The sequence below is a fragment of the Homalodisca vitripennis genome, chromosome 3 (genome assembly GCF_021130785.1).
Source record: "Homalodisca vitripennis isolate AUS2020 chromosome 3, UT_GWSS_2.1, whole genome shotgun sequence".
In the NCBI taxonomy this organism is placed as follows: Eukaryota; Metazoa; Arthropoda; class Insecta; order Hemiptera; family Cicadellidae; genus Homalodisca; species Homalodisca vitripennis.
The window spans coordinates 132,546,075-132,570,742 of record NC_060209.1 but is presented as its reverse complement, the minus strand read 5'-3'; the positions used below and the strand labels follow the sequence as shown (position 1 = coordinate 132,570,742).

The 24,668-nt window shown below is 33.5% G+C and overlaps 1 protein-coding gene across 1 annotated transcript in view; it reads left to right on the top strand.

Annotated features, from left to right (window-relative positions):
- The window catches only part of LOC124357525 (homeodomain-interacting protein kinase 2), a 60,536-nt gene that overhangs the window by 7,947 nt on the left and 27,921 nt on the right, over positions 1-24,668 (top strand). The window contains exons 2-4 of the mRNA XM_046809407.1: positions 15,783-16,046; positions 21,636-21,839; positions 23,087-23,179. Of these exons, the coding sequence (XP_046665363.1) occupies positions 15,801-16,046; positions 21,636-21,839; positions 23,087-23,179 (543 nt within the window). The 5' untranslated portion in view covers positions 15,783-15,800. The remainder of the gene's footprint in view (positions 1-15,782; positions 16,047-21,635; positions 21,840-23,086; positions 23,180-24,668) is intronic.

Sequence of the window (24,668 nt, the reverse complement as noted above, 5' to 3'; positions counted from 1 at the left end):
CTTTATTGGTAGTCTTACATGGTAACAGGAAACGGTGAAAAAACGTGAGTTGTGGTGTAAACAGTGTGTGTCTTAGTACATATATCTCGTCTCGAAGAACCGCACCTCGAAAAATCTCTCACCTTCTTTAGTTCTTTTCTGTAGCTGCTCTTCAAATTGTTAACTTTTTTACAAATAGTAGATTTTGTACTGTTGGAATCTTATCTGTTTCCACACTACAACAAGCCGTACGTAAGCCGCTTCTCTTCTCGTCCTATCATGATACTCCGATGATTTTATTTTCTATAAACACTAATAAATTCCTCGAGACAATGTCTGAACAACCCACAAGAACTGTGTGAACTACGCTGGCGCACAGTCAAGTGGCCGGAAAACCCCACACACGCACCGGCTCACCTGAATCGTCTCCGGATGGCCGAATAGATTTTCGTTTGATCAACAGCCGCCTGAACAGTTCAAACTGACAGGTCTACTGGAACCCACACACGCTCCGTCCGCCGATCTCCGGCAGACTGTTCAGGCACAACTGTCCGGCTTGCCGGTACATGTATGGCGGCCTTTACAAAAAGAAAATGTAGCCGATCCAATCTCTGTATTAGTTTGCATCATGCTATTACTGAAATGACGTTACTAAGATAAAGTGAAACAAAATCTACATTTGTGTTAGCACCTGTGTGATCTGATCTTGAATTTTACTATCTCTAGGGATGTTTTCTTTTTATTGTCAAGGATTTTACTGAAACGCGCACTGATGGCTAGGAGCATTTCCAGTAGGTACTTTCCTGACCTCATGATCAGGCGCCTTCGGCACCATTCTGCACTTTTAACAAAAAAGAAATTTCTCAAGATGGTACCCAAATTCAAGCTCAGACCACAAGAGTGCTTCTAAAGGCTGTCTCTAACTTCAGTACTACTAGTAATATATTTATGATAATCTAATATAAACCTACTTATATATCGAAAAAACATTCCATAGCCTAATATTTTCAATTTTAGGCTGATTGCTTGCACAAAATCGCCTGGGCTGTTACTGATTACCAAGTAACCTAATAAAGAAACTGGGTTACAGACACTACACATCTGTAATGGACGCATGTATAATGGCAATAATTCATGTTTTGTTTGGGTCAGAAGGTGTCAGACACGTTGTCTACAAAATAGTTAAAAGTGAGGAAATGTTACACTGTTTCGTTTGTTACGTTTTAGAAATACACATTACATTTTAGAGGAACTAAAATGGTTACCAAATGTCCGAATTTCCTTTACTGATTTTACTACTTTTCTTATGAGTGGTAGCGTAATAATACTGTACGATAGAACAAAAAAGAATAGGCCTAACATGATTTTGGCTGTTTAAAAATATTTACATGACAAAAGAAATATCAGTTACAAAGTTGTAATTTAGGTACTCCTCCTTCACTACTCAACTAAGAGTATTTTTATGAAACATTCATAATACTTCATTACGCACTACACACACTATTTGGCTGTATTATAATTATAAATAAACCTAAACATAACCACAACATTCTAACACCGAAACATTAGACTGACAACTACAAGAAAATAAAGCATCCATCTTGGTTCGTAATTCATCTAAATGATCCAATGTTATTAAGAGCCATATATTGTGTGCACATCCGCCCTCTTTTGGAATATTCTTCCACCTCATGGTCATTTTGTTAATTTTTGTTTTCTCTTTTTTATAAATAGCACTTAGTCTTATAAGAACCTTAGTGCTGCTTCCAGGGTGACAGGATATTCAGGATGGGTAATGTTAAGGAGGTAGGGGCTGCCTCCTATCGAGATCCAGGAGGAAGAATTAGGGCACTAATCGTAAAGTTGTGTCCCCCTGGAAGAAGGGGAGGCCAGCTCTGAACCAGCCTCTCTAGTCAAAGCAAGGGTGGCACTTCCTTGTTGAGGCTAACAAGAACCTCTGATACTTAAAAAACGAACCCCAGTAACACCAACAGTCATCTCCCACAGTAGACTAGTCCTATTGAATTACCCTTGCACTCCAGAATCTCGACATTTGCGGAAAGTGTTGTGCCGCTCCTGGACATCCGTAAGGTTATCCAGATTTAAGTGACAAATCAGTTTTTGCTGTGTCTATTGGTAGGTTCAGCTGGAAGGTACACACCAGCCAGAAGTGATCCATGCTGGGTTGCTTGTCAAATTTACCTTAGGCAAGAACTCCAGTGAGTCCAGAGAAAATTGATTACAATTGTGGGCTACAGATTGGGATACAACTATTTTGAAGCAGGTACGAGTCTCTGACTTGAAAAAGACCTAAATTTGAACTCCATAGAGGCCAGAGAAGACTTTAAAGATGTCATGTTTATTTACAATTTTGATGGATTTTCCTATTCTTCTGGAAGTGTAAACTTTATGTCTTAGTGTAAAAGATCCCTGGAGTTATTTGAGAGAAGGTACAACTCATTTTTCCTGAGTCCCAACAGCACATCTGGACATTTCTTCTGTTCCAGGGGCATTTTCAAACGGTACTCTTCCTATGTAATTTCCGTTATTATTTAGGCTTTTCTCCCTTTAATATTGCACTGCTATCCTATATCTTTATTTTAAGTTGAAGTTTAACCCTTTTAGTGTTGGAGGGTCATGTAAGCTGACACAATGAAGATGCGCTTGAGTGCCTGGATCGTGTTATGCAACCCGCTAAATTTGTACGAGGAGTCGCTTATTGAGTCTTTTGGAATAATATTTTAATGGTCCATGATATTGGCTGAAACCATGGAAAGACATTTTGGTCTTCCATTTGCTTTTATGCGGTCTGTAGATGACATTTCAAATGGTAAATAGCCAAAAGAAGCAGGAAGAAGGATTTATCATCCAGTAATATAATATTAAACACTGTATAATAAAAGATCTATATATATATATATATCTTTTATATATATATATATATATATATATATATATCTTTTTATATATATATATATATATCTTTTATATATATATATATATATATATATATATATATATTATATGTATAATATGTATATAATACTAACATGATTAAAATCAATTCAATCTACATTTGTGGTTTAAGGTAAAATTTCGTAGCAATCACTAGTTTTTACTAGTTTTTTGCACTTTTTTTGTATGACTACTAATATTTTTTTAGTTAAATATTCGTATTCTATACATTAACAAACAAAACACAATAACACAGTAGGCTATATATGAGATAGTGTATATTTGCTTAAAGCACATAAGCTTTACAGGAGTTTAGAAAGCCATTTGAATTGGCCTAAATGGGCTTACTAGTTTTGAAGATACTATATAACAAGTTGGCGGGTTGAAAAGTAAAGTTTTGGAAAGAAAAATTTGTTCAAGCTGGAAGCTATATCTTCGTTTGTTTGTTAAGTTAGAAAATGAAATGAGTATCGGTATGGGACAGCATGTTATCCTCTATAAACCATATAAAAATCAGTAAAGAAAATTTTTTGTGTTGAGATGAAAGGGTTGTGCTATGGAAATATATTTTAGAAATTGTGAAAGAGCTTCATGTTAACGTTATTAGAGACTGTTGGTATCTTACAAATTATGTAAAAAATTTTAATGATGACTTTTCATGAACAGATTTTAGCATTTGTTTTGAATAGGCTTAGTTACGACATAGCAGTTATGGTTTTGGCTTTGTCAATCTTTATTTACAATTTTGATGGATTTTCCTATTCTTCTGGAAGTGTAAACTTTATGTCTTAGTGTAAAAGATCCCTGGAGTTATTTGAGAGAAGGTACAACTCATTTTTTCCTGAGTCCCAACAGCACATCTGGACATTTCTTCTGTTCCAGGGGCATTTTCAAACGGTACTCTTCCTATGTAATTTCCGTTATTATTTAGGCTTTTCTCCCTTTAATATTGCACTGCTATCCTATATCTTTATTTTAAGTTGAAGTTTAACCCTTTTAGTGTTGGAGGGTCATGTAAGCTGACACAATGAAGATGCGCTTGAGTGCCTGGATCGTGTTATGCAACCCGCTAAATTTGTACGAGGAGTCGCTTATTGAGTCTTTTGGAATAATATTTTAATGGTCCATGATATTGGCTGAAACCATGGAAAGACATTTTGGTCTTCCATTTGCTTTTATGCGGTCTGTAGATGACATTTCAAATGGTAAATAGCCAAAAGAAGCAGGAAGAAGGATTTATCATCCAGTAATATAATATTAAACACTGTATAATAAAAGATCTATATATATATATATATATATATATATATCTTTTATATATATATATCTTTTATATATATATATATATTATATGTATAATATGTATATAATACTAACATGATTAAAATCAATTCAATCTACATTTGTGGTTTAAGGTAAAATTTCGTAGCAATCACTAGTTTTTACTAGTTTTTTGCACTTTTTTTGTATGACTACTAATATTTTTTTAGTTAAATATTCGTATTCTATACATTAACAAACAAAACACAATAACACAGAAGGCTATATATGAGATAGTGTATATTTGCTTAAAGCACATAAGCTTTACAGGAGTTTAGAAAGCCATTTGAATTGGCCTAAATGGGCTTACTAGTTTTGAAGATACTATATAACAAGTTGGCGGGTTGAAAAGTAAAGTTTTGGAAAGAAAAATTTGTTCAAGCTGGAAGCTATATCTTCGTTTGTTTGTTAAGTTAGAAAATGAAATGAGTATCGGTATGGGACAGCATGTTATCCTCTATAAACCATATAAAAATCAGTAAAGAAAATTTTTTGTGTTGAGATGAAAGGGTTGTGCTATGGAAATATATTTTAGAAATTGTGAAAGAGCTTCATGTTAACGTTATTAGAGACTGTTGGTATCTTACAAATTATGTAAAAAATTTTAATGATGACTTTTCATGAACAGATTTTAGCATTTGTTTTGAATAGGCTTAGTTAAGACATAGCAGGTATGGTTTTGGCTTTGTCAATGGTAAGGATTTCCTAAAAGTAAACAGGGTGTTTATAAAAGATATTGCCATAGTTTTACATTATATGAACGCACTGACTAACAATCTCATTATATGGTTTGATGTTTATATAATGTGTGGTGTGGTCCTCGCACAGGCCAGTGGCCCATGAGGACGGGCAGAGTAAGGATTATAAGGGGATCGGCTTCTCGTAAAAAAAAAAAGAAAAAAAAAGTGGTTCTATCTTGCAACCAGTTCTAGAATTATTCTGATCAAATATCTAAGAGAATGTTTGGTAATTCTAAGCAATATATGGGTCAACCTGGATTTTTCTCATATTACAATATAATGTTCCAATAGTCAATTAGAAAAGGAAATGACTAGAATTTCTTGCCGGAAAGCAGTAATAGGGAGCAGGCAACCGCCAGACGGTCATATATTGCTTAGAGTTACCTATTAGTGATCAGGGGCACTGACGTGATCTGGGCTTCAAATTTGGAACTACTCGAGTTAATTTTTTTTCTAAAAGAGCAAGCAGCGCGAAGCGCTGCGCAGCGGGCAGGCATCGTGCGTTATCCTTTTTTTTTTATTAAAAATTTCTGATAAATTGTTATTACATATTACAATATAATGTAGGTAATGTATGTAAAACAATTTTAAACACATAATTACATGCTGGAAAGCAAAGTAAACCAATATAATCCGCCCAATACAAAATCTCCGTAAAAATCTGGTAAAGGAATCTGTGTCATTCCTTTGGCCTGAATCAATTCAGTATAGACGAAGATCACGCACGATGCTTGCCCGCTGCGCAGCGCTTCGCGCTGCTTGCTCTTTTAGAAAAAAAATGTACTCGAGTAGTTCCAAATTTGAAGCCCAGATCACGTCAGTGCCCCTGATCACTAATAGGTAATTCTCGCGGTTGCCTGCTCCCTATAACTGCTTTCCAGCAAGAAATTCTAGTCATTTCCTTTTCTAATTGACTATTGGAACATTATATTGTAATATGAGTTGCCTGCTCCCTATAACTGCTTTCCGGCAAGAAATTCTAGTCATTTCCTTTTCTAATTGACTATTGGAACATTATATTGTAATATGAGAAAAATCGAGGTTGACCCATATATTGCTTAGAATTACCGAATGTTTTAAACAAAACTATGAATGGATGTTCAAAGACTATTGTTTATCATTCTGGTTGTTTCATTTTACTGAATATCATCCAATATTTAACCCTTCCCGCGCTACGGCAATTTGGGACGCACCATACCCAAACGCTACATATACCTCAAAATCTTTTTTTTCCATAAAGTCAACGCTAATGTTGTTTTTGAGTTTATTACCATATAAAAAGACTTTTGGGGACGAAAAAAGTCTTTGTCATCTCATCTGAAAAAAAGACATTTTTAAAGTAGTCCACATTTTCTTCACTTTCACTTATCTTTGACACTGCAAATTTGGTTCTTTTTACTTTGTTATAATGTATTTTCTTTTTTTTTTTTTTAAACCTGTATCGTATATGCACGTAATCTGTGCCTCATACACACCACTGTGTAAAATGTAGACTAAAATAGCTGTAGTTCCAAACTGTGCCATGTTAATGGCTTTTTTTTAGGATTTGTAGACAAGATACATGGATCTATTCCACAATGTCTTCAAAAACACATAGTCTTCCTGGTAATTTCCCTACTAATAAGCTACCTGTTTTTTGAAACCATTAGAACTAGTTTTATTTGTCGGTGCAGTGCATTCGTATTTGTGCCAATTGAATTTCTGAACTATAACTGTAGAACAAGTTTTTATAAACCTAATCACACACTGAGCTTTCTGCTGTGATGTCATAATAAAAAGAGAGAGACAGCTGCTTGGATATGCCTCATCCAGTAACCATTCAGCCAGATGTTCAACCATTTTTAATGTAAGCATATATTGAGTTCGGCATCAAAATTCTAATTTGAGTAGTAGTTGTAAAGTTATTAAATTTTCCTATAAGTTTAAAGTTGAATATTCTACTTAAGTTTTATGTATAAGACAAATAAAGGGCCTCATAGGACCAAAATGACATTTCTTAAATGAAACCAAAACAGACATACTTATCCTCTTGGTCATACAAAGTTAGCTTACTTTTAAAAGGAAGATAAAAGTGTTCAAAATGCTGTTTGAGGACATTCACAATTTGGCAACCTATAGAGAAAACTCTGAAAGTCAAGTTTCACAGCATTCTCATTACTTTTCCATTATGTGGTTTGTCAAGTCTTCAGAGTTAACTGGTTTTGTTTTATAAACATTTTGTTTTAGGACACCTCAGAAAAAATCTAAAGGATTCATATCCGGCGACCTGGCCGGCCACTCAATCCTCTACAACCGATCCATCGATTAGGGAACACTTGGTCTAAGAGTGTCAATATATCCCTAGAGTAATGAGCTGGGGCGTCGTCTTGCTGGAACCATACGAAGTTAAAATTTTGTAGAAGAAGATTGTGCATCGCTGGAATAATTTGGTTGTTTAATAAATTCAGGTAGGCATCAACATTGTTCCCATTTATCACAAAAGGGTCTACAATATTGTAGTAAATTATTCCAGCCCAGACATTCACTTTTTGAGGGCTTTGTGTGTCAGACATTCACTCATCCAGTGAGGTTTATGGTCGCTCTAGTATCGACTTATGTCTGCTTACGTCTCGCATTAAGTGTGAAGGTAGCTTCATCAGAAAACAACACGAAAACTTTAAAATTTGGGTTTTCATCACATTTTCTTATTGCCTTACAAAACTCAACATCAAAATCCTCCTCTACAACTTCTTGCACCAGTCACAATTTATAAGGATGGTATTCATACTTTCCTAAATGTTATAAACAGACATATGTCTTATTTCATTATCAGAAGCAACTTTCTAGTTGAAGCATGATGGTTCTGAATAAATGTTTGAAGTACGTCTGATGATTTGTCTTCAGAGCAAGCAGATGTGCCTTTCTGGTCATCCTCTGTTTTTAATTTCACTGGTGTCCTCTAACTTGTCAATGGTCTTAAACACAGTAGACTTGCAAATGGTGGACAAATTATTAGACTACACAGTTTTCAGAGAAAAAAAATATTTTACTCAAACATTGTTACATTCCAGTGAACATTAAATTGTATTTTTAATAGAGAGAGAGAGAGAGAGAGAGAGCTTTATTTCAAAATCACAAAGACCTGAAATGGCGTTACATACTTTGTAGCATATTCATATATTCTTTATCATGTTTAGTGTTGTCATGCTGTGCACCAATTTTTTACAGTTCTTTTTTATTTATTCATCATGTTGCCACACTTATATAAAAAAAACTTGATTAGCCCATGACAGGTAGTTAGTAACATTTTGCTTTTGCATTCATTTCTTGAAAATGTATCACAAATTTTCAATTGGATGTATGTTGGTTTATTACTTGTCCAAGTAAATACATTTATCTCTAGTTCATGAAGAAAATTGGTCACTGTCTTCGTATAATGGAACACTGTGATGCTTAAAAATGTACTTCCCATTAGTAAATCATTCTTTTGGAATTAGCATCCTTTGAAGCAAATAAAATATTGATTCTGCTTCATTACGTCTTGAACTATGTTCAGGCTTCATTGCCCATGCACAGACATTGTACAGTTCAATATCTGATGATATAGGCTTTAAAACTGATGGGTGCATTTTTAGTTGAACTATTCTGCAGTGTTTCTACATTCATACTAAGAATTCTTCACTGATCACTCGCTGATTTGGACTATAAACTCATTAGAGATGCACACCAGCAAGATAACAAAATACTGTACAATATTAGGTTAGGTTAGGAAGGTTAAGCAAGGTTAGATTAAGTCCGGAAGATGGATATGTAAGTTTTAGATACCGTTAGAACTAGATTTTATTCGTTGAGTGTTAGCAAGGCACTCGAAGGGCTGGAGAAATTTCATTTCTGTCTGTTTATCTGCCCATACGATATTTCAGAATTAAACAGACCAATAAGCTTAATATGAGGTTTTATCAAGTGAATATTAACACATGTAGGTTATCCATTCAATAAAAAATAAATAAATACAGTAGAAAGTCAATGTTAAAAGTCTGTGACAAGATTTGAATTCAGTGCACTGTTGTAGTACCATCCCCTTTATTATTTAAAGACTGCTATTAAACTTAACTCAATGAAACAAAAATGTGAACCCTTAATTTTAATCAGGTGGAAAGGAATTTCTTAACACTAATACTATTTTTAATGAAGGAAAGGTTAAGTACTTTTCTTAAAGCTTATAAGTTATTGATTTTTTATTTGTATTGACATGGTTGATTTGAAAGAATAGTAGGATTTCGGACATTTACCATTGACGCAAAAAAGTGTAACACTACATTTTGAGGATTGTAATCTACCAAATGAAATGTATTTTTTTACACCTGAAGATGGAAGAAGATGATAGATTTACATCCTCAAAACATAGTGTTTTATTTTTATAACATAACCACGGAAATGTATGAAACCCTACTATCCTTTCTTTGACTATTATTGTACTGTTTTATTTTCACCTGAGAATTATTTATGACACATGGTCCTCCTGTGAAAAATATGTTAGTCGATGCCTGGAAATGTATACTAGTCCACAGCTGTACCTTGTTGGACATTTGTGAGATTAACCACTGATAGAAGATCCTTTAAGTTATTGATGGTAGAAGATCCTTTAAGTTATTGATAGTATACATTATTACCTTGAAGATGAAAAGTGGGGGCAAGATAGGGATATTGAAAGAGTAATTAAACCCTCTGCACGAATGTAAAGAAGGAGCTAGTCCTTTTATGTTTCATACGGCTTTTTTTATAATAAATATTTTGGAGACATCTTCAGACCAGAGGAAAAAACCCGTAGTAGATCATGACAGTCTAAAAGAGTCTTCAACACTCTAAGAGGATAAGGTAACTCTATTCGATGAACAAAAATGTGAATGTACAAGGATCATCCGAAAAGTAGTACCCATTAGCGCTGCATGAAGTGCTGACGCGCGTAGCCGCTGGACAGGGTCAGTGGCTTGTCTGCCTGCTCTGTGCGAGATTGCCTGGGTTGTGTTAGTGATGTTTATAATGTTTATACAAATTGAGAACGCCCGTGAGTTGTGAAGTGAGGGACGTGATTATATGTCTTAATGCACAAAATGTTCGACCTTGTGATATTCATCACCAATTAAAGGAGGTGTATGGAGACATGTGATGGACGAGTCGTCTGTTCGGTGCTGGTGTCACAACTTCAACCTGGGGAGGGGGAATATACACGACAAGGTCCATTATGGAGACCATCTGTAATTGCAGCCAACTGCTGATCTGAGTAGACGAATGTGTGTGGAACGACATTGTGCCACAGTTGATGCACTCTGTGAACATTTTCCTAACGTGTCTCGAACAATTGTTCATAAAATTGTCAAAGACCATCTGCATTATTTCAAAATCAGTGCAAGTTAGGTCCCTCACATGCTTACAGATAAGAACAAAACCAAGCGTATGACTGTAGCACTGACGTTTTTGGGTCGTTATTACAATGAAAGACTCCTCCTGACTCGCCTCATTACTGAGGACGAAACATGGTTTTTGTTATGTATCACCTGAGATTAAACAACAGTCAATGGAGTAGCATCATGCGCGTTCACCAACCAAACCAAAAAAATCAAGACAGTTTCATCCACCAGGAAACCTATGGCAACCATTTCTGGGATCGACAAAGTGTACTGCTTATTGATTTTATTGCCCGTGGAGACACAAATTGTGAAACATTAAAGAAATTACAACGGGCAATGCACAATGGACAGTGAGGTCTATCGTTTACAGGCATCACTCTCGTTCATGACAATGCCAAGCCTCATGCAGCTGAGATAACACAAAAACTTTTGCAGTAATTCAAACCTTCGACCATCCACCTTATAACCGATACTTAGCTCCTTCGAATTTTCATCTCTGTACAAAGCTTAAAGACTTTCTGGTGGGAAAAAGATTCAACAGTGATGAAGAACTTAAATCAGGCGTGACTACATATCTCAATATTCAGGCGGCGGTGGACCATGACGCTGGAATACAAAAGCTCATGACGTTATAATAAATGCCTAAATTTGCTTGGAAATTATGTGCAGAAGTGGTGTAAAGTATGCTCTTTCTAATTAAATGTTTATATTTGTAAATATTTACTCCTGTGTCTTTATTGCATAAATGGGTACCACTATTCAGATGGCTCTCATATTATGTGGTAATATATCTCAAGAAAGATTTCATGTGTAGATTTTTAATTTAAAATGAAACTTCATTTTTACATAAACAAGTATGAGTTCTATGATAGTACATGGCCATCAGGAGGATTTGGGTGAGTATCATTAAAGTGTATCATTTAGTAGGCTGACACAATTTCTCTTCTGTATGATTATCTATCCGTCTTTCTACTTCACATCTCAACAATGAAATGAGTTACTTGACACAAGGTTAGCTTACTTCTACCTTGTTATTTTCCATACTGTATGAATAAGCTATGTGTTAACCTTTTAAAAATCACAGAAATTGTTAAAGGAAATTTTATTACATAATTATTGATTAAAAAAACTAATTATCTTATTTTATAATGTTGATTTTTTTCATTTTGTACTACCAAAGGATTGTAAAATATATATGAACAGATTTTTTTGGAAACTGTAGTATTTAACATACGAACATTTATGTTTGTATCTAAATACGCCTATTTGTTACAATTCTCAAGACGTCAAAAAAATAATATATATTATAATTTTAAAAATTTAATACATATATGTACATATATCCCTTTTAACCCCGGCCATTATAACAAGTAATGTGTCAAAAATCCCAAGCCCTCATACATAAGACAAAAAAGTATGAGTTTTCTAAACAACTCATGACTAGGCTATTTTTTTGTTGTCAAGGTAATTCTTTTTAATTTTATTCTTATTAAATCTAGTTTACAGAAATACAAAAATTAAAATAATACTCTGAAAAATTGTCTGTATATTTGTCTATATTTGTGTGTGTATATAGTAAAACAAATTTTAAAATTTAAAGTGTGTAGTTGAAAACCATATAGCTAAAAAAAAATATTTTACAATTGTAAGCTTACCTCATTTATAAGTGGAGTAACAATTTTCATAAGGACAAATAATTTTTACTTTTTACCATTTCTGTGTATGGAAAAGTAACACGAGGTTTGAAATTCATAGACTTAAAATAAACCATGAAACCAAAGTTGTCTAATAAAATATACAATATAAACATATAATATTTACATCACTAGAAAATGTTTTAAGATATGTCAAGATAGCTTCAAATCATTGTCACTGCTCCCATCCATATTACTTGCAACTAAGTTAATAATTAGTATATTTTCAACTACGGGAGACTGAACAATCCCCATCTACGTCACTTGCAACTAAGTTATTAATTGGAGTTTTTGAACAATTATTTTTACTCATTTTCAAATCAAATCATTAACAAACTAAAATTTACCCTACTCTATATACGGTTTTAACCTAAAAACAACTAAGTGAAATATAGCTGTCTCCGACAATCAGTGAAACAGTCAGCTGAGATGAATAGCAATATCTCTATCACAGACTGACAAAATACAAAGTAAAACCTTTACTAACTAAAATTTAACTGCCCTACTTTATACCGTTTTAACCTAAAAACAACTAAGTGAAATATAGCTGTCTCCGACAATCAGTGAAACAGTCAGCTGAGATGAATAGCAATATCTCTATCACAGACTGACAAAATACAAAGTAAAACCTTTACTAACTAAAATTTAATTGCCCTACTTTATACCGTTTTAACCTAAAAACAACTAAGTGAAATATAGCTGTCTCCGACAATCAGTGAAACAGTCAGCTGAGATGAATAGCAATATCTCTATCACAGACTGACAAAATACAAAGTAAAACCTTTACTAACTAAAATTTAATTGCCCTACTTTATACCGTTTTAACCTAAAAACAACTAAGTGAAATATAGCTGTCTCCGACAATCAGTGAAACAGTCAGCTGAGATGAATAGCAATATCTCTATCACAGACTGACAAAATACAAAGTAAAACTTTTACTAACTAAAATTTAACTGCCCTACTTTATACCGTTTTAACCTAAAAACAACTAAGTGAAATATAGCTGTCTCCGACAATCAGTGAAACAGTCAGCTGAGATGAATAGCAATATCTCTATCACAGACTGACAAAATACAAAGTAAAACCTTTACTAACTAAAATTTAACTGCCCTACTTTATACCGTTTTAACCTAAAAACAACTAAGGGAAATATAGCTGACTCCGACAATCAGTGAAGCACTCATTTGAGATGAATAGCAATATCTCTATCACAGACTGACAAAGTCAGATTATTCTAAGTCAAATCTTTAGAAACTAACATTCTTCGATGTGTAATACATCTTTCTACACAAATCTGTGAAATTTCAAAGTATTTGGTAAAATAGGTGGCCAATAAAATAATAAAAAGTGCACGTCCGAATTATACGGACGTCTTGAGTTGACGCCATTTTTACTATGTTTGTATTATTCAAACATTGGGATTAAGAGGGATATACAGGGTGTAAAAAAAGTTCCGCACGGGCTTGATTATTCCTAAATGATTACAGATAAAGTAATAAAACTTGGTACATCATTACTGCACCTATAAATCAACTTTTTTAAGTTACTTCCATAATTTTGTTGTGTTAAGGAGATGGCCTGCAAGGAGTCGGAAGGAAATCTTAAATAAGAGTGTAGGTCGAGTAGTACATTTAGTACATAAGTTCGTTTACAAGATATTGTGTGTGGACAGAGAGACAGATAAATGAACTTATCCAGCCTCTTGAGTAATAAGCTTCACGAATACTCAAACACTAGATCACAAAATCACATTTTCACAATTTTAAAGCCCTGAAGTCACTACTATCATTTTTCCAGTTCACATGGCAAAAGAACATCTAGAAACAAGAATAACCAACATTACATTAAAAGAAACATTGATGTTATGATCAGCCAGATCTATGGAAAATAACACTAACTGATTCCATATCTGCCGCCAACTGCTGTGACATAAACTACAATACCTTAACAAAATAATAAAAAGTGCTAATACACTGTGTGAATGCAAATATACGTAACCCTAACATTATATTGTAGAATAACTAGAAATAGTTGCTATAAAACTTCAAATTTAGGACATTTGAATATCAAGTCTAACAAATTTGTCACATTCTTGAGGGTATTTGCTGGATGTCTGGCAGAGAAAATATCATTAAATAATAAATAAGCTATTTCTTAAAAAAACCTCTATTACCATATCATAATTTTTTAATGATTTAATGCTAAAGAAATAAATTTAGTTTGATTTGAAAGGAACCCAGTTTGTAAACTTGGCTCTGAGGGGCAACCTTGTTCATGTTTTGCCTTCAACCCCTTTTTTTTAATTATCGGATAAGATAACACTCATAGTATGCCACTCTGGTCCACTAACTCCTAACATTGTACTCTGATGAATAAAATACACCTCTCTTCTATTGTTTGGAAGGATGTAATAGTAACTAGTAACGAAAATATGACTAAAAAATATTTTTATTCATGGCTTTCTTAGCCATTATATTAAAAATGTTTATTTCTTGCAATTTTCATACTCTGCTTTATACGGAAAAAATTCAAAGATGTTGGAGGAATAATCAATACACAAATATCCAGTTTTGTAATTTCATTACTTAAAATTCTCACTATTCAAGTTAGAGGTAAGTAAGTTTCCTAGTTTAGTAGCTATAACAAAACATTTCCTTAAATTTTTTACACAAGATGCTGCACAGTTTTATAATAAAAAAAATAAATTACATCAAACACAATTATTTTACGTGTATCCTCTTAAATACTTTTTTTTATATATATATAAAATATTTTGGTATTGATATACACACACACACACACACACACACACACACACACACACACACACACACACACACACACACACACACACATATATATATATGGTGCCATCTTCAACAGAATTATACACAAGTTTATAACTATTAATTTTATAGAAACTCGCCTTTAGAATAATATTTAGTCTTAACTTTTGTGATTCTGTAAAGAACATTTTAAAGATCGAGGCGTAATGAATGAATGACTGACTGCTTGTTACATGTACATCTATGCAAGACAACATTTCATTTATTTATATATTAAACCATGTAGTTGTATTACAAGAAATGAAGGAAATTTGTCAATACCAGTTTATAGAGTTGTCAATTTTTATTACAAAAAGAAGATACACACAATGGTTTTTATATTAATGATTTGCTAAATTTTATTAAAAATGAAGTTAACTCCAAAATTTAGAAAGCTATTGAATACATTTTGTACCTTTAATCTTATTAATAGATTAAATTTTTTAATTTGAATTAAACTTGATTGTACATGACAAATATTTGCTATGAAAATGTACTTTAAAATTTTGTGCATTTAATATTTGTATTATTGATTGTTTTAAGTAAGGTTTTAATTACTTCAGTTTTGAATATTTATTTTTCTGTATTTACTTAGTATTTTTGTAAATATTGTATATGTAACATGAATTTTAATAAAGTATTATACAATTGAATTACAATAGATTGCAATTACTCACTAATAGCAGCAACTGTTTGATGTACACTGTACACTATGTAGGGCATATCATATCTGTCCTGCAGATTCTTTATCTTCGTCTTATTAGTTTTCTCTCTTTCTCTTGAAATGGCTGTAGTCAAAGCCTCATTCACTATCTCAGTTTAGATGCTAATGCAGGAAGTGTGGAGAGTAACTTTGGTTACTATTTTCTGTTGTTTCAGGGAACGGTGTTGTGGGACATGTTTACACAAACGACCAGCCAATGCGCCGGTAGCGGGAGTGTCCAAGTTCACAAGAAACGCAAATTGGAACATGTGTCCGACACGTATCAGTCGGGTGATTATGGGGGACCGTTGAGAGCCCATGCTCACGCTAGTAATGGACAGCTGTGCAAGAGCCCTGCCACTGTGGGGGGAGTGCCACAAAACTTTATTCGTGCATCCACTATAAAGCTACTAGACACGTATCAGAGGTGTGGCCAAAAAGTAAGTGGTTACAGCAGTTTTTGTTTTAGCTCTTGTATGACGTTCTGTAGAAAGTACCATGATCAAGATTTCTTAATCATGGCATTTCTTAATCTTTCTTTTTTTAGTATTTTGAGCAGCTAACCAGTCAAAATTAATAATGATAGGCAAGTTATTATGTAACATTGTAATAAATAGACGAATCTCAAAGTTAACTGCACTTTTTAACCCAGGCTACGATATAAAGTTGCAGTGACTAATAATACAGAGGTGCCAGCATTTCATGTCCACTTAGGTATTTCTTACTTATATGCATGTATTTCTTCAGAATGGCAGGTTCTATTCTAGTCCAATTACTATTGTTTAACTTATTTTACATACAAGTAGTACTTATTTAAATTAATTTAGTCTCATAACTTATTGCTATTTTAATGTAATTTTAATTGTCATGAAGAATAGAGGAACAAATGAATGATCAACTATTCCTTTCAAATTAGGTAATTTGAACTAACAAGTAGATGAGAAAGCAATGTCTCATATCTTGTCATTTTTTTGCCCTAATTTTGAATAGCTAATAATAAAAAAAGGTACTTTCTGATTAAACAGAAGCCACCGATAATAAACAGGATTTAGCATTTTGGGTGGGCAGTTACACAATAAATACTAACTTTTTTGATGTTAATACATATTTATGTATACATTATATATTGTTTCCTTAAATTTTAATACATGAACTTTATCATTTGAGCCCATAAAAAATATTTAATAAATGTTAAGTAGTGATCATGTTGCTGTCTCATGACTAGTGTTTTGGTACATCTTTGGCCATCATGGAATTCGTGATAAGTGGTTCATGGGTTAAAAGAAATCAAATTTTCAATCTCAAATTTTAGTTTGGAGTACTAAGAGTTGAAAGAGACAATTGTAATATTTCAAAATGTTTTTGATGTTGGAATAAGTCAGTTTACTTTTTTGGATTTATTCTTTTAAATGTGCATAAGAATATACATTACTTTGATGTTCGAAATAGTGTATATTAAAATTCAAAGAAAAGAGTTAAGAATTGAAAATCTAACTGTTTCTTTAATGGATATTTCAATATCAATACATGACTACAAAAGGCAAGCAATGGCCAGGGGCAGGAATTACACGTATGTCCTACTTCAAGGATAATGAGCCATATTGGTTACAAAAACTCATATTATGCAATTCTTCAAGGTCTTCACTTGCTGAGTCCAAAATGGATAAAATAATTATTTATAAGTTGTTTATGTTCATATTAATCAATAATTAACATTTGTAAGGAATTGTAATTGAATTCTTTTTGAAGGAGAGTTGTACTCTAATATTATGTTAATATAATACTCGTACTTGAGTATGTTTGTATCAGCCAGTTATTAAAATACCGAAGTTGTTTGTACTGTTTATCAAAACAATCACAGTTATTGTGTTTACTGCAGTCATAGGCCTTCAGTAGATTGTGTTATCAGGGCAAGACAGGTCATTTGGCTCATTAATATTGTACTGCATCATGTAACTGGCTGTGATGGTAACTTGCACACATCAGCCTGCCCACTAGCAATCAGCAATCTTGATTTGATCAAAGTGACCTTTTGTTTCAAAATATGTTGTCTAAGCTGGAGAAGTAATACACTTTTAAACATTCAAATGAATTTTAATTGAATGCTCTGCCTTTAGTTCATTTATACTGATATAATGCAAAAATATGCCAAAAAGAAGTCAATATTATACAAATTTTTAATATTCACATTGTTTGTACAAAACTTCCTTTTATAGTATCAGCTGACATTGCAAGATAGCTAATATTGTGTATCAATAAAAAAAACTCCAGCTAACATGTTCAGTTCATAAAACTCAAATTCTTTTAACTTACCATTTTTAGACTTATAAATGCAGGCTATTTCCATTTGATGTGGCAGTTACTATTGATATTTAATCACTGTGTATAGCTATTATGATTATAACATGTTAGAGAACATAGCAAATCATAGCTTAGCATTCATTCTTAAGAATCAAAGTATTAATTTTAATAAGTGATTTCATCAAAAATATGTTAGTTGTTTCAAAATATCGTCATTAGACATTTTTCTAACTTACTTGTTATTCAAAACATCATTAGTGTTTTAATCCAGTGTAAAATTTGTCATTCAAAATATATGTAAAAGGATCATAAAAGTGTTGACAAAATATTTGACAGTTGACATGTTGTCGCAACTATAAATCATCTGTATAACAATATAATATCTAAATAAATCATATGATGAATGGCAACAAAGAGGTTCAGATTGCTGGGTAAGTTTTTGCTTTTGCATCTTTTAAATAATTTTCTAGTTTTTGTCATGGTGTTCACTAAAGTGACAAACATCTTTCTCTACAAAAAAAAAAATCTATCAAATAATTACAGAAAAAGTTTTCCCAGTAAGTATACAAGTTAAGTTGTATATTAATATGTGTTCACTCTAGACATGTATATATACAGGGTGTTTCAAAACTGTCACTACAAACTGGGATAATGTTCCGTAGACCAAGAGGAGCCAAAAACTAAATGAAATAATCTCTTTTCATTTACTGTCTGTCTGTGTGAAGAAACTTGAGATTGAGCATGCAAGGTTGAACTAATCTTGAAATATGTCAGTTGTTTGCTATCCTATTTCAAAACTTACTGTCATTTGATTTGTTGATAAATTTTCTCCAAAGAAAAAAATATTTTTTATAAAATGAGTACCTTTAAGATATTTTAAAACTTAGTGTGCAAATTGAACTTTTTTTAGTATTAGATCCTGTTTACATAAAAAGTTTAGTAAAGTAATTGATTGTTTGGAATATTTATATTTTTTTAAATAAAAATCATATAGGTAGTGAACAAAAAGAGATAAACTATTGGTTTTATTTAGTTATTGATCTTATTTTGGTTCATGGAACAATATACTAAAGTCTGTGATGAGAGTTTTGAAACACCCTGAATATATTGGATTACATTTGTATAAACATCATTAGTCTAATTTAATTTTAATAAATATATACAAAAAGTACTTCTTCTACTGGAACTCGAACCCAGATCTCTCTGGGACAGAGCTCTTCCCATTTATGATTCAATTATTTTGTATTTGGCCATTTCTGTGACATCTTTTAAATAGCCAAACTAACATATCGGGCTAGTAAATATGTCAAAACAACTTTTAGTATTCATTGGCTGCATAATTTATAATATTTTATACAAACTTATAAAGTATTTTGTATATTTTATTCAAATCTTTACATGTTAAACACATGTATTGCCAAACCAAAATGTTATTGGAAGACGAAATACTGCTAAATGACTTTAAATATTAAAAATAGTTTTAGTATAAAAATGTTTATATACTTATTAAACTTATAATTGATGCAAATGTATATAATACGAGGCGTGTTTTTTTAAGTAAGGTCCGTTTTGTTATAGACACTAGTAATTCGTGCTTATAAGTGTACACCGTGTACACGCATTGCCTTGGAAACATCTGTGCTCAGTTTTAGCTCTGTAGCTAACCTGTATGGTTCTGTTCTGCGCTTTCAAAATGTTTGACCAGCAACTCGCGTGCCACGTGTGAGGTTCGCTCAGTGATACGGTTTTTGTCAGCAAGGAATCTGCCTGCTGTAAAAATTCAACAGATTTGCGAAGTGTACGGTGATACTGTGAAAGTAAAGTGCTTAAGTGAGTAGAACAATTCAAAAATGGCCTTAACAACGTTCATGATGAGGACTGCTCCGGTCTCCTGTCTTTGGTTACAGACAACTTTGCAGCCTCAGTTGAAGGGAGGATTCGTGAGAACAGGCACTTCACATTAACAGGTCTCTCAAATGAATTTCCTTATGTGTCGAGATCAGAATTTTATAACATTGTTTCTGAAAATCTAAAGTTTATTAAACTGTGCTCCTCTTGGGTCCCGAATCTCCTAACAGAGGACCACAAAAAACCAAAGATTTGAGTGTGCTATGAAGTTCTTGACTCATTATCACGAAGAAGATGACAGCTTCCTGAGTCAGATTGTAATTAAAGACGAAACGTGGGTTTCGCATATCACGCCTGAATAAAAGGAACAGAGCATGGAATGGAGACACACACATAAAATCTTGTATAGGTTAAGGCCCAAAATACCCTATTCCAGCGCAAAATCTAGCTGTCGGTGTTTTGGGATAGACATGGTGTTTTACTGATCAACATCATGAAGCGAGGAACCACTATCAATGCAAAAGCATACTGCCAAACGCTGAGAAAGCTATGTAGAGCGATTTAAAACAAAAGACGTGACATGCTGACAAAGGGAATTGTCCTCCATTACAATGCAAGACCTCATACTGCACGTCAGACCCACGATTTAGTTTTTGACCACCCACCATACAGTCCTGATCTTGTGACGAAAGATTACCATCTGTTCCTTCACCTCAAACAACACTTGACCGTTGCAATGATGACAACAACGTGAAACCTGCATTGAAATCTTGGTTATTGTAGCAGGTAACAAGTGTTTATGAAGAGGGTATTTTAAAATAGAGTGTAATATGTACTTTCTGAAAATAAATTTAATTTTTTGAATTAACCTTTCATTGTGTACTTATGTTTTAATGGACCTTACTTAAAAAACATCTTTTATCTAACTATAACTCTGCAACTGTATGCTTCATCTCAATTTTTGTATCTGTATCCATTTTAAAGAAATGAATGTGGTTCCATACTTTTTCAACACCTTGTTCATATACAGCTGGATTTTTACATATTTTTTTAAGAAATTTGATTAGACTGAAGTCCATGAATGATAAATTCACATATGTCATTGAACATTAGTGGTTAGGTTCTGTATTGGTATGTAGGTTTTACTATTACCAAGTGTAAATAGGAATTAAACCATTCTGAAACATTTTTCCATCATTGTATAATATAGTTCATTTAATCTAAGAAGCACAATAATATAACTAGACAATTAATTTATTTCATTTATTGTTATACCAGTTCTCTTATGTGTCTTATTGGTTTTACATTACTTTTCTAATGTTATTAGGGTCTTTATTTAACATTGTGAATAGTAGTTTTATACAGGGTCATCCAAAAGTAGTCAGTGGCCACCCATGCCACTTCTAGATGGTTTGACCAACTAAATAAAAAAGTAGGATCTTTGTAGTTTAATGCTTCTCGACTTGAGAAACCCCCAGACACAAACTTTAATTTAAATCCTTCAAAAAATTATTGGGAGACGAATGATAACCGCCCTTTCCCCCTTTTTTTGATGCCACCATCTTAGAAATGAGTGGGTAATTTGTAAAATTGATATTAGGTGCATGTTTCTTGACCTGTAAAGCCGCCACAAACCAAGTTTCATGTAACATTATTTGATACACCATAAAATAGGTCTTATTAACCTTCAATGTTCCCGAAATATGTTATTTCAATTTGTCAGGGATGGCCATTGACTTATGACCTTGTAGAATAGTGCTATGTTATTACTGATTACTATTAGTGAGAGATTTATAAGTTTAGTATCTCACCTGACGTTTTAAACAATATATAGCCAAATTCTTTGTATAGTAAAGAAAATATGATTTTTGTTTGTATAGCGCAAGTCGTGCGAGGGGAATGAGCCTGAGGGAGCAGTTACACACAGCAAGACGACGGCTCACAGCAAGGGAGGGGGGGCGGCCCCCTCCACACAGCCTCAGGCCTCTGACGGGGACTACCAACTCGTGCAACACGAAGTCCTCTACTCCATGACTACTCAGTATGAAGTCCTAGAGTTCTTGGGCAGAGGCACTTTCGGACAAGTATGTTACTTTTAAAAACTTAATTTCGTATGCTATTAACTTAAATGGGATAAATCGAAACTAGTGAATTTCTATTGTTTAATTTTTTTAGCAAAGTAAATATTTCTTTACTTTGATTTGTACAAGCCAGAAATAAAAGGTTTGAATTTACCTTATTTTAATTTATTTTTTTTGGTTTGCTCAAACCAAAATGGTTTAACTCCTCATCAAACGAAAAAACTCCCCCAAGGCTCTCTTGAAGCACCTCCAGCCAGCGAGCTCCTATGGCCTCACCCAGACACAATCCACAAATATTGATTTAAAATAGCAACAGAGTCTATCAGACACTGGAAGCAAAACAATTTATCAACTGTTCTGCTTAGAAAAAGAGAAGCAAATCAAGTAGAAGATCATTGATTTTTCCATTGAAGTGTGACAGAAAGATAGGAAATATTTAAATGAACATGTTGTTGAAGCAAAAATTATATATGTATACAATTTATCGTCATATATGTATATATATATATATATATATCTCAATTAAAAGCTTAGATTTAATACCATTTTAAAAGATATTGACTCTGCAAAAACATTTGCAAAACAATACCTGACATGAATATAACCAAACTTTTTATATTTTCTATGTTCAACACGTATTTTTCCTTTTTTTTTGCTATTATTTACAAATTTGCATTTACCTAATAGAATATAAATTTGGTACTCCTCTTTATAATATTTTTTGTATATAAAGCAATATTTTATACTCACCTTGAAGAAAACCATTCCATTTATGGTATATTTGCAACTTTTTTTGTATATGTCAGTATAATATGTAGATCTTATATATATATATATATTTACATGGTGTTTCATATTTTATTGTTAAGTGATAAATTATGCGACTTTTGGCTATATTTGGTTTGGAAAAAATTTTACTACACGCCCAGGGATCCTCAATATTTGTGATTTTGAGCTAAAATTGCTCAGGAACCACTAGTTCTTGAAGGGAAATTATTTCTGTATGAGTTGCTGATTGTCCCGTTCAGTATTCAAATTCTGTATATATTTGGCAAAAATAAATATGTATATAACAAGTGTATATTTTTACAAACTATATACATTTTAAAAGTTTAGAAACCTCCTTGCAAAGCGATCAAAATGGCTTGCCTTTTAGAATTTACTATATGGCCATTTGAATTGAAGTTATTTTTATTAATTTGTAAACATAATTTTTAAAACCTGTTGAACTGATGTATTTTGTGTTACAGGTGGTTAAGTGCTGGAAAAAAGGCACTAATGAGATTGTTGCAATAAAAATATTGAAGAACCACCCTTCTTATGCCCGACAAGGTCAAATTGAAGTAAGTTATTTTCATACCATTTATTTTTTATAATTAATGGATTAATAATATATGTATACTTTTGGTACACTCTGGAAAAATTATATAAATATTATTAATACTTAAGAAAATGCTAATCTTGAACAAACTTACAAATAATTGTAGCCATTCTCATCAGTTACTTGGTATCCCAAACACAACTTAACTGTGGAATACTTTCAGTTTATTTTACAGAAGTGAGTTCATCTTCATTAGCAAATTCATCAACATTGTAATCACTACAGGGAACATTTACCAATTCATTAACCCGCATTATCCTAATGGTACATAAGTAGGACACCCTGGTATTCCCATCAGTTACTTGGCACCCCAAACACAACTTAACTGTGGAATACTTTCAGTTTATTTTACAGAAGTGAGTTCATCTTTATTAGCAAATTCATCAACTTTGTAATCAATACAGGGAACATTTACCAATTCCCGTCCTGGGTATGACGTTAAACTGCCCACACACCCACCTAACCATTTCCTTAATTCCTACCCAATCCCCCTCCAGGGTCTATTAGTACCCGCTCTGTTCGAACCGTTCCAGTGCATGGCTCGCTGGGAGTGCTTAAGCCGGCACTAGGTGCCCTATCTGGCGTCGGTGAGAGCTGATGTGAGCTTGTCTCTGCCGAGGCGTAAGTCATGTACTGGTTCAGAAGCCAGCCACTTCGATGTCCTTGGTCAGGAAGTGTGTATTGAGCAGGAGTGTCGGAGCTCCTGCTGCAACGTGCGAGCCCAGGCCGTGCGAGTATACCCAGCCTGGTTAAACGAGTCAACACCGGGCCCCGGGGATCTGGGGTAGATTAACCTGGGCTCCCACGGGACCCAGTTTTATCGAGGGCGTGCCCGTTCCCGGTGTATCTCGGCCTGCACCCTTACACACGATGCGCTGGTTAAAATACTTATGGAAACTGAAACCACCCCAAAACTAGGGCGAAGCGTAGTAACTAGAGATCAAAGTGATCTAGAGAAGAAACGGCAGTTGTCTGACTCAGAATGTGAGCTCGATCAAAACAAGCAAAGAAAAATGGAAAAAGAACAAACCGACGATGAGATAAATATTCCTACTCCCTTATTTCTTGTGCTAAGTCATAAGGAAGATGGAAAGACTTTGACTAAGGTGAGCCCGTTCCTTATCCACAAATCTTTAGTAGCCTGTGGAGGGCAACCTAAATCTATAAGGAAGCTGAGGAATGGAACTATCCTGTTGGAGGCTGCAAATTGCATCCAATCCAAGAAGTTCCTTAAAATGACGAGTTTTTTTGACCAGGTAGCGATTACTGTCCAGCCTCATGCCTCTCTGAACTCTTCCAAGGGAATCGTTTTCTGTCGAGACCTTATGGACTGCAGTGAAGAGGAAATAAAGGTTGAGCTGCAGTGCGAGATGGTGACTGATGTGGTCAGGATTGTTCGGACCGAAAACGGGGTAAAGGTTCCTACCCCGGGTCTTATTTTAACCTTTGCA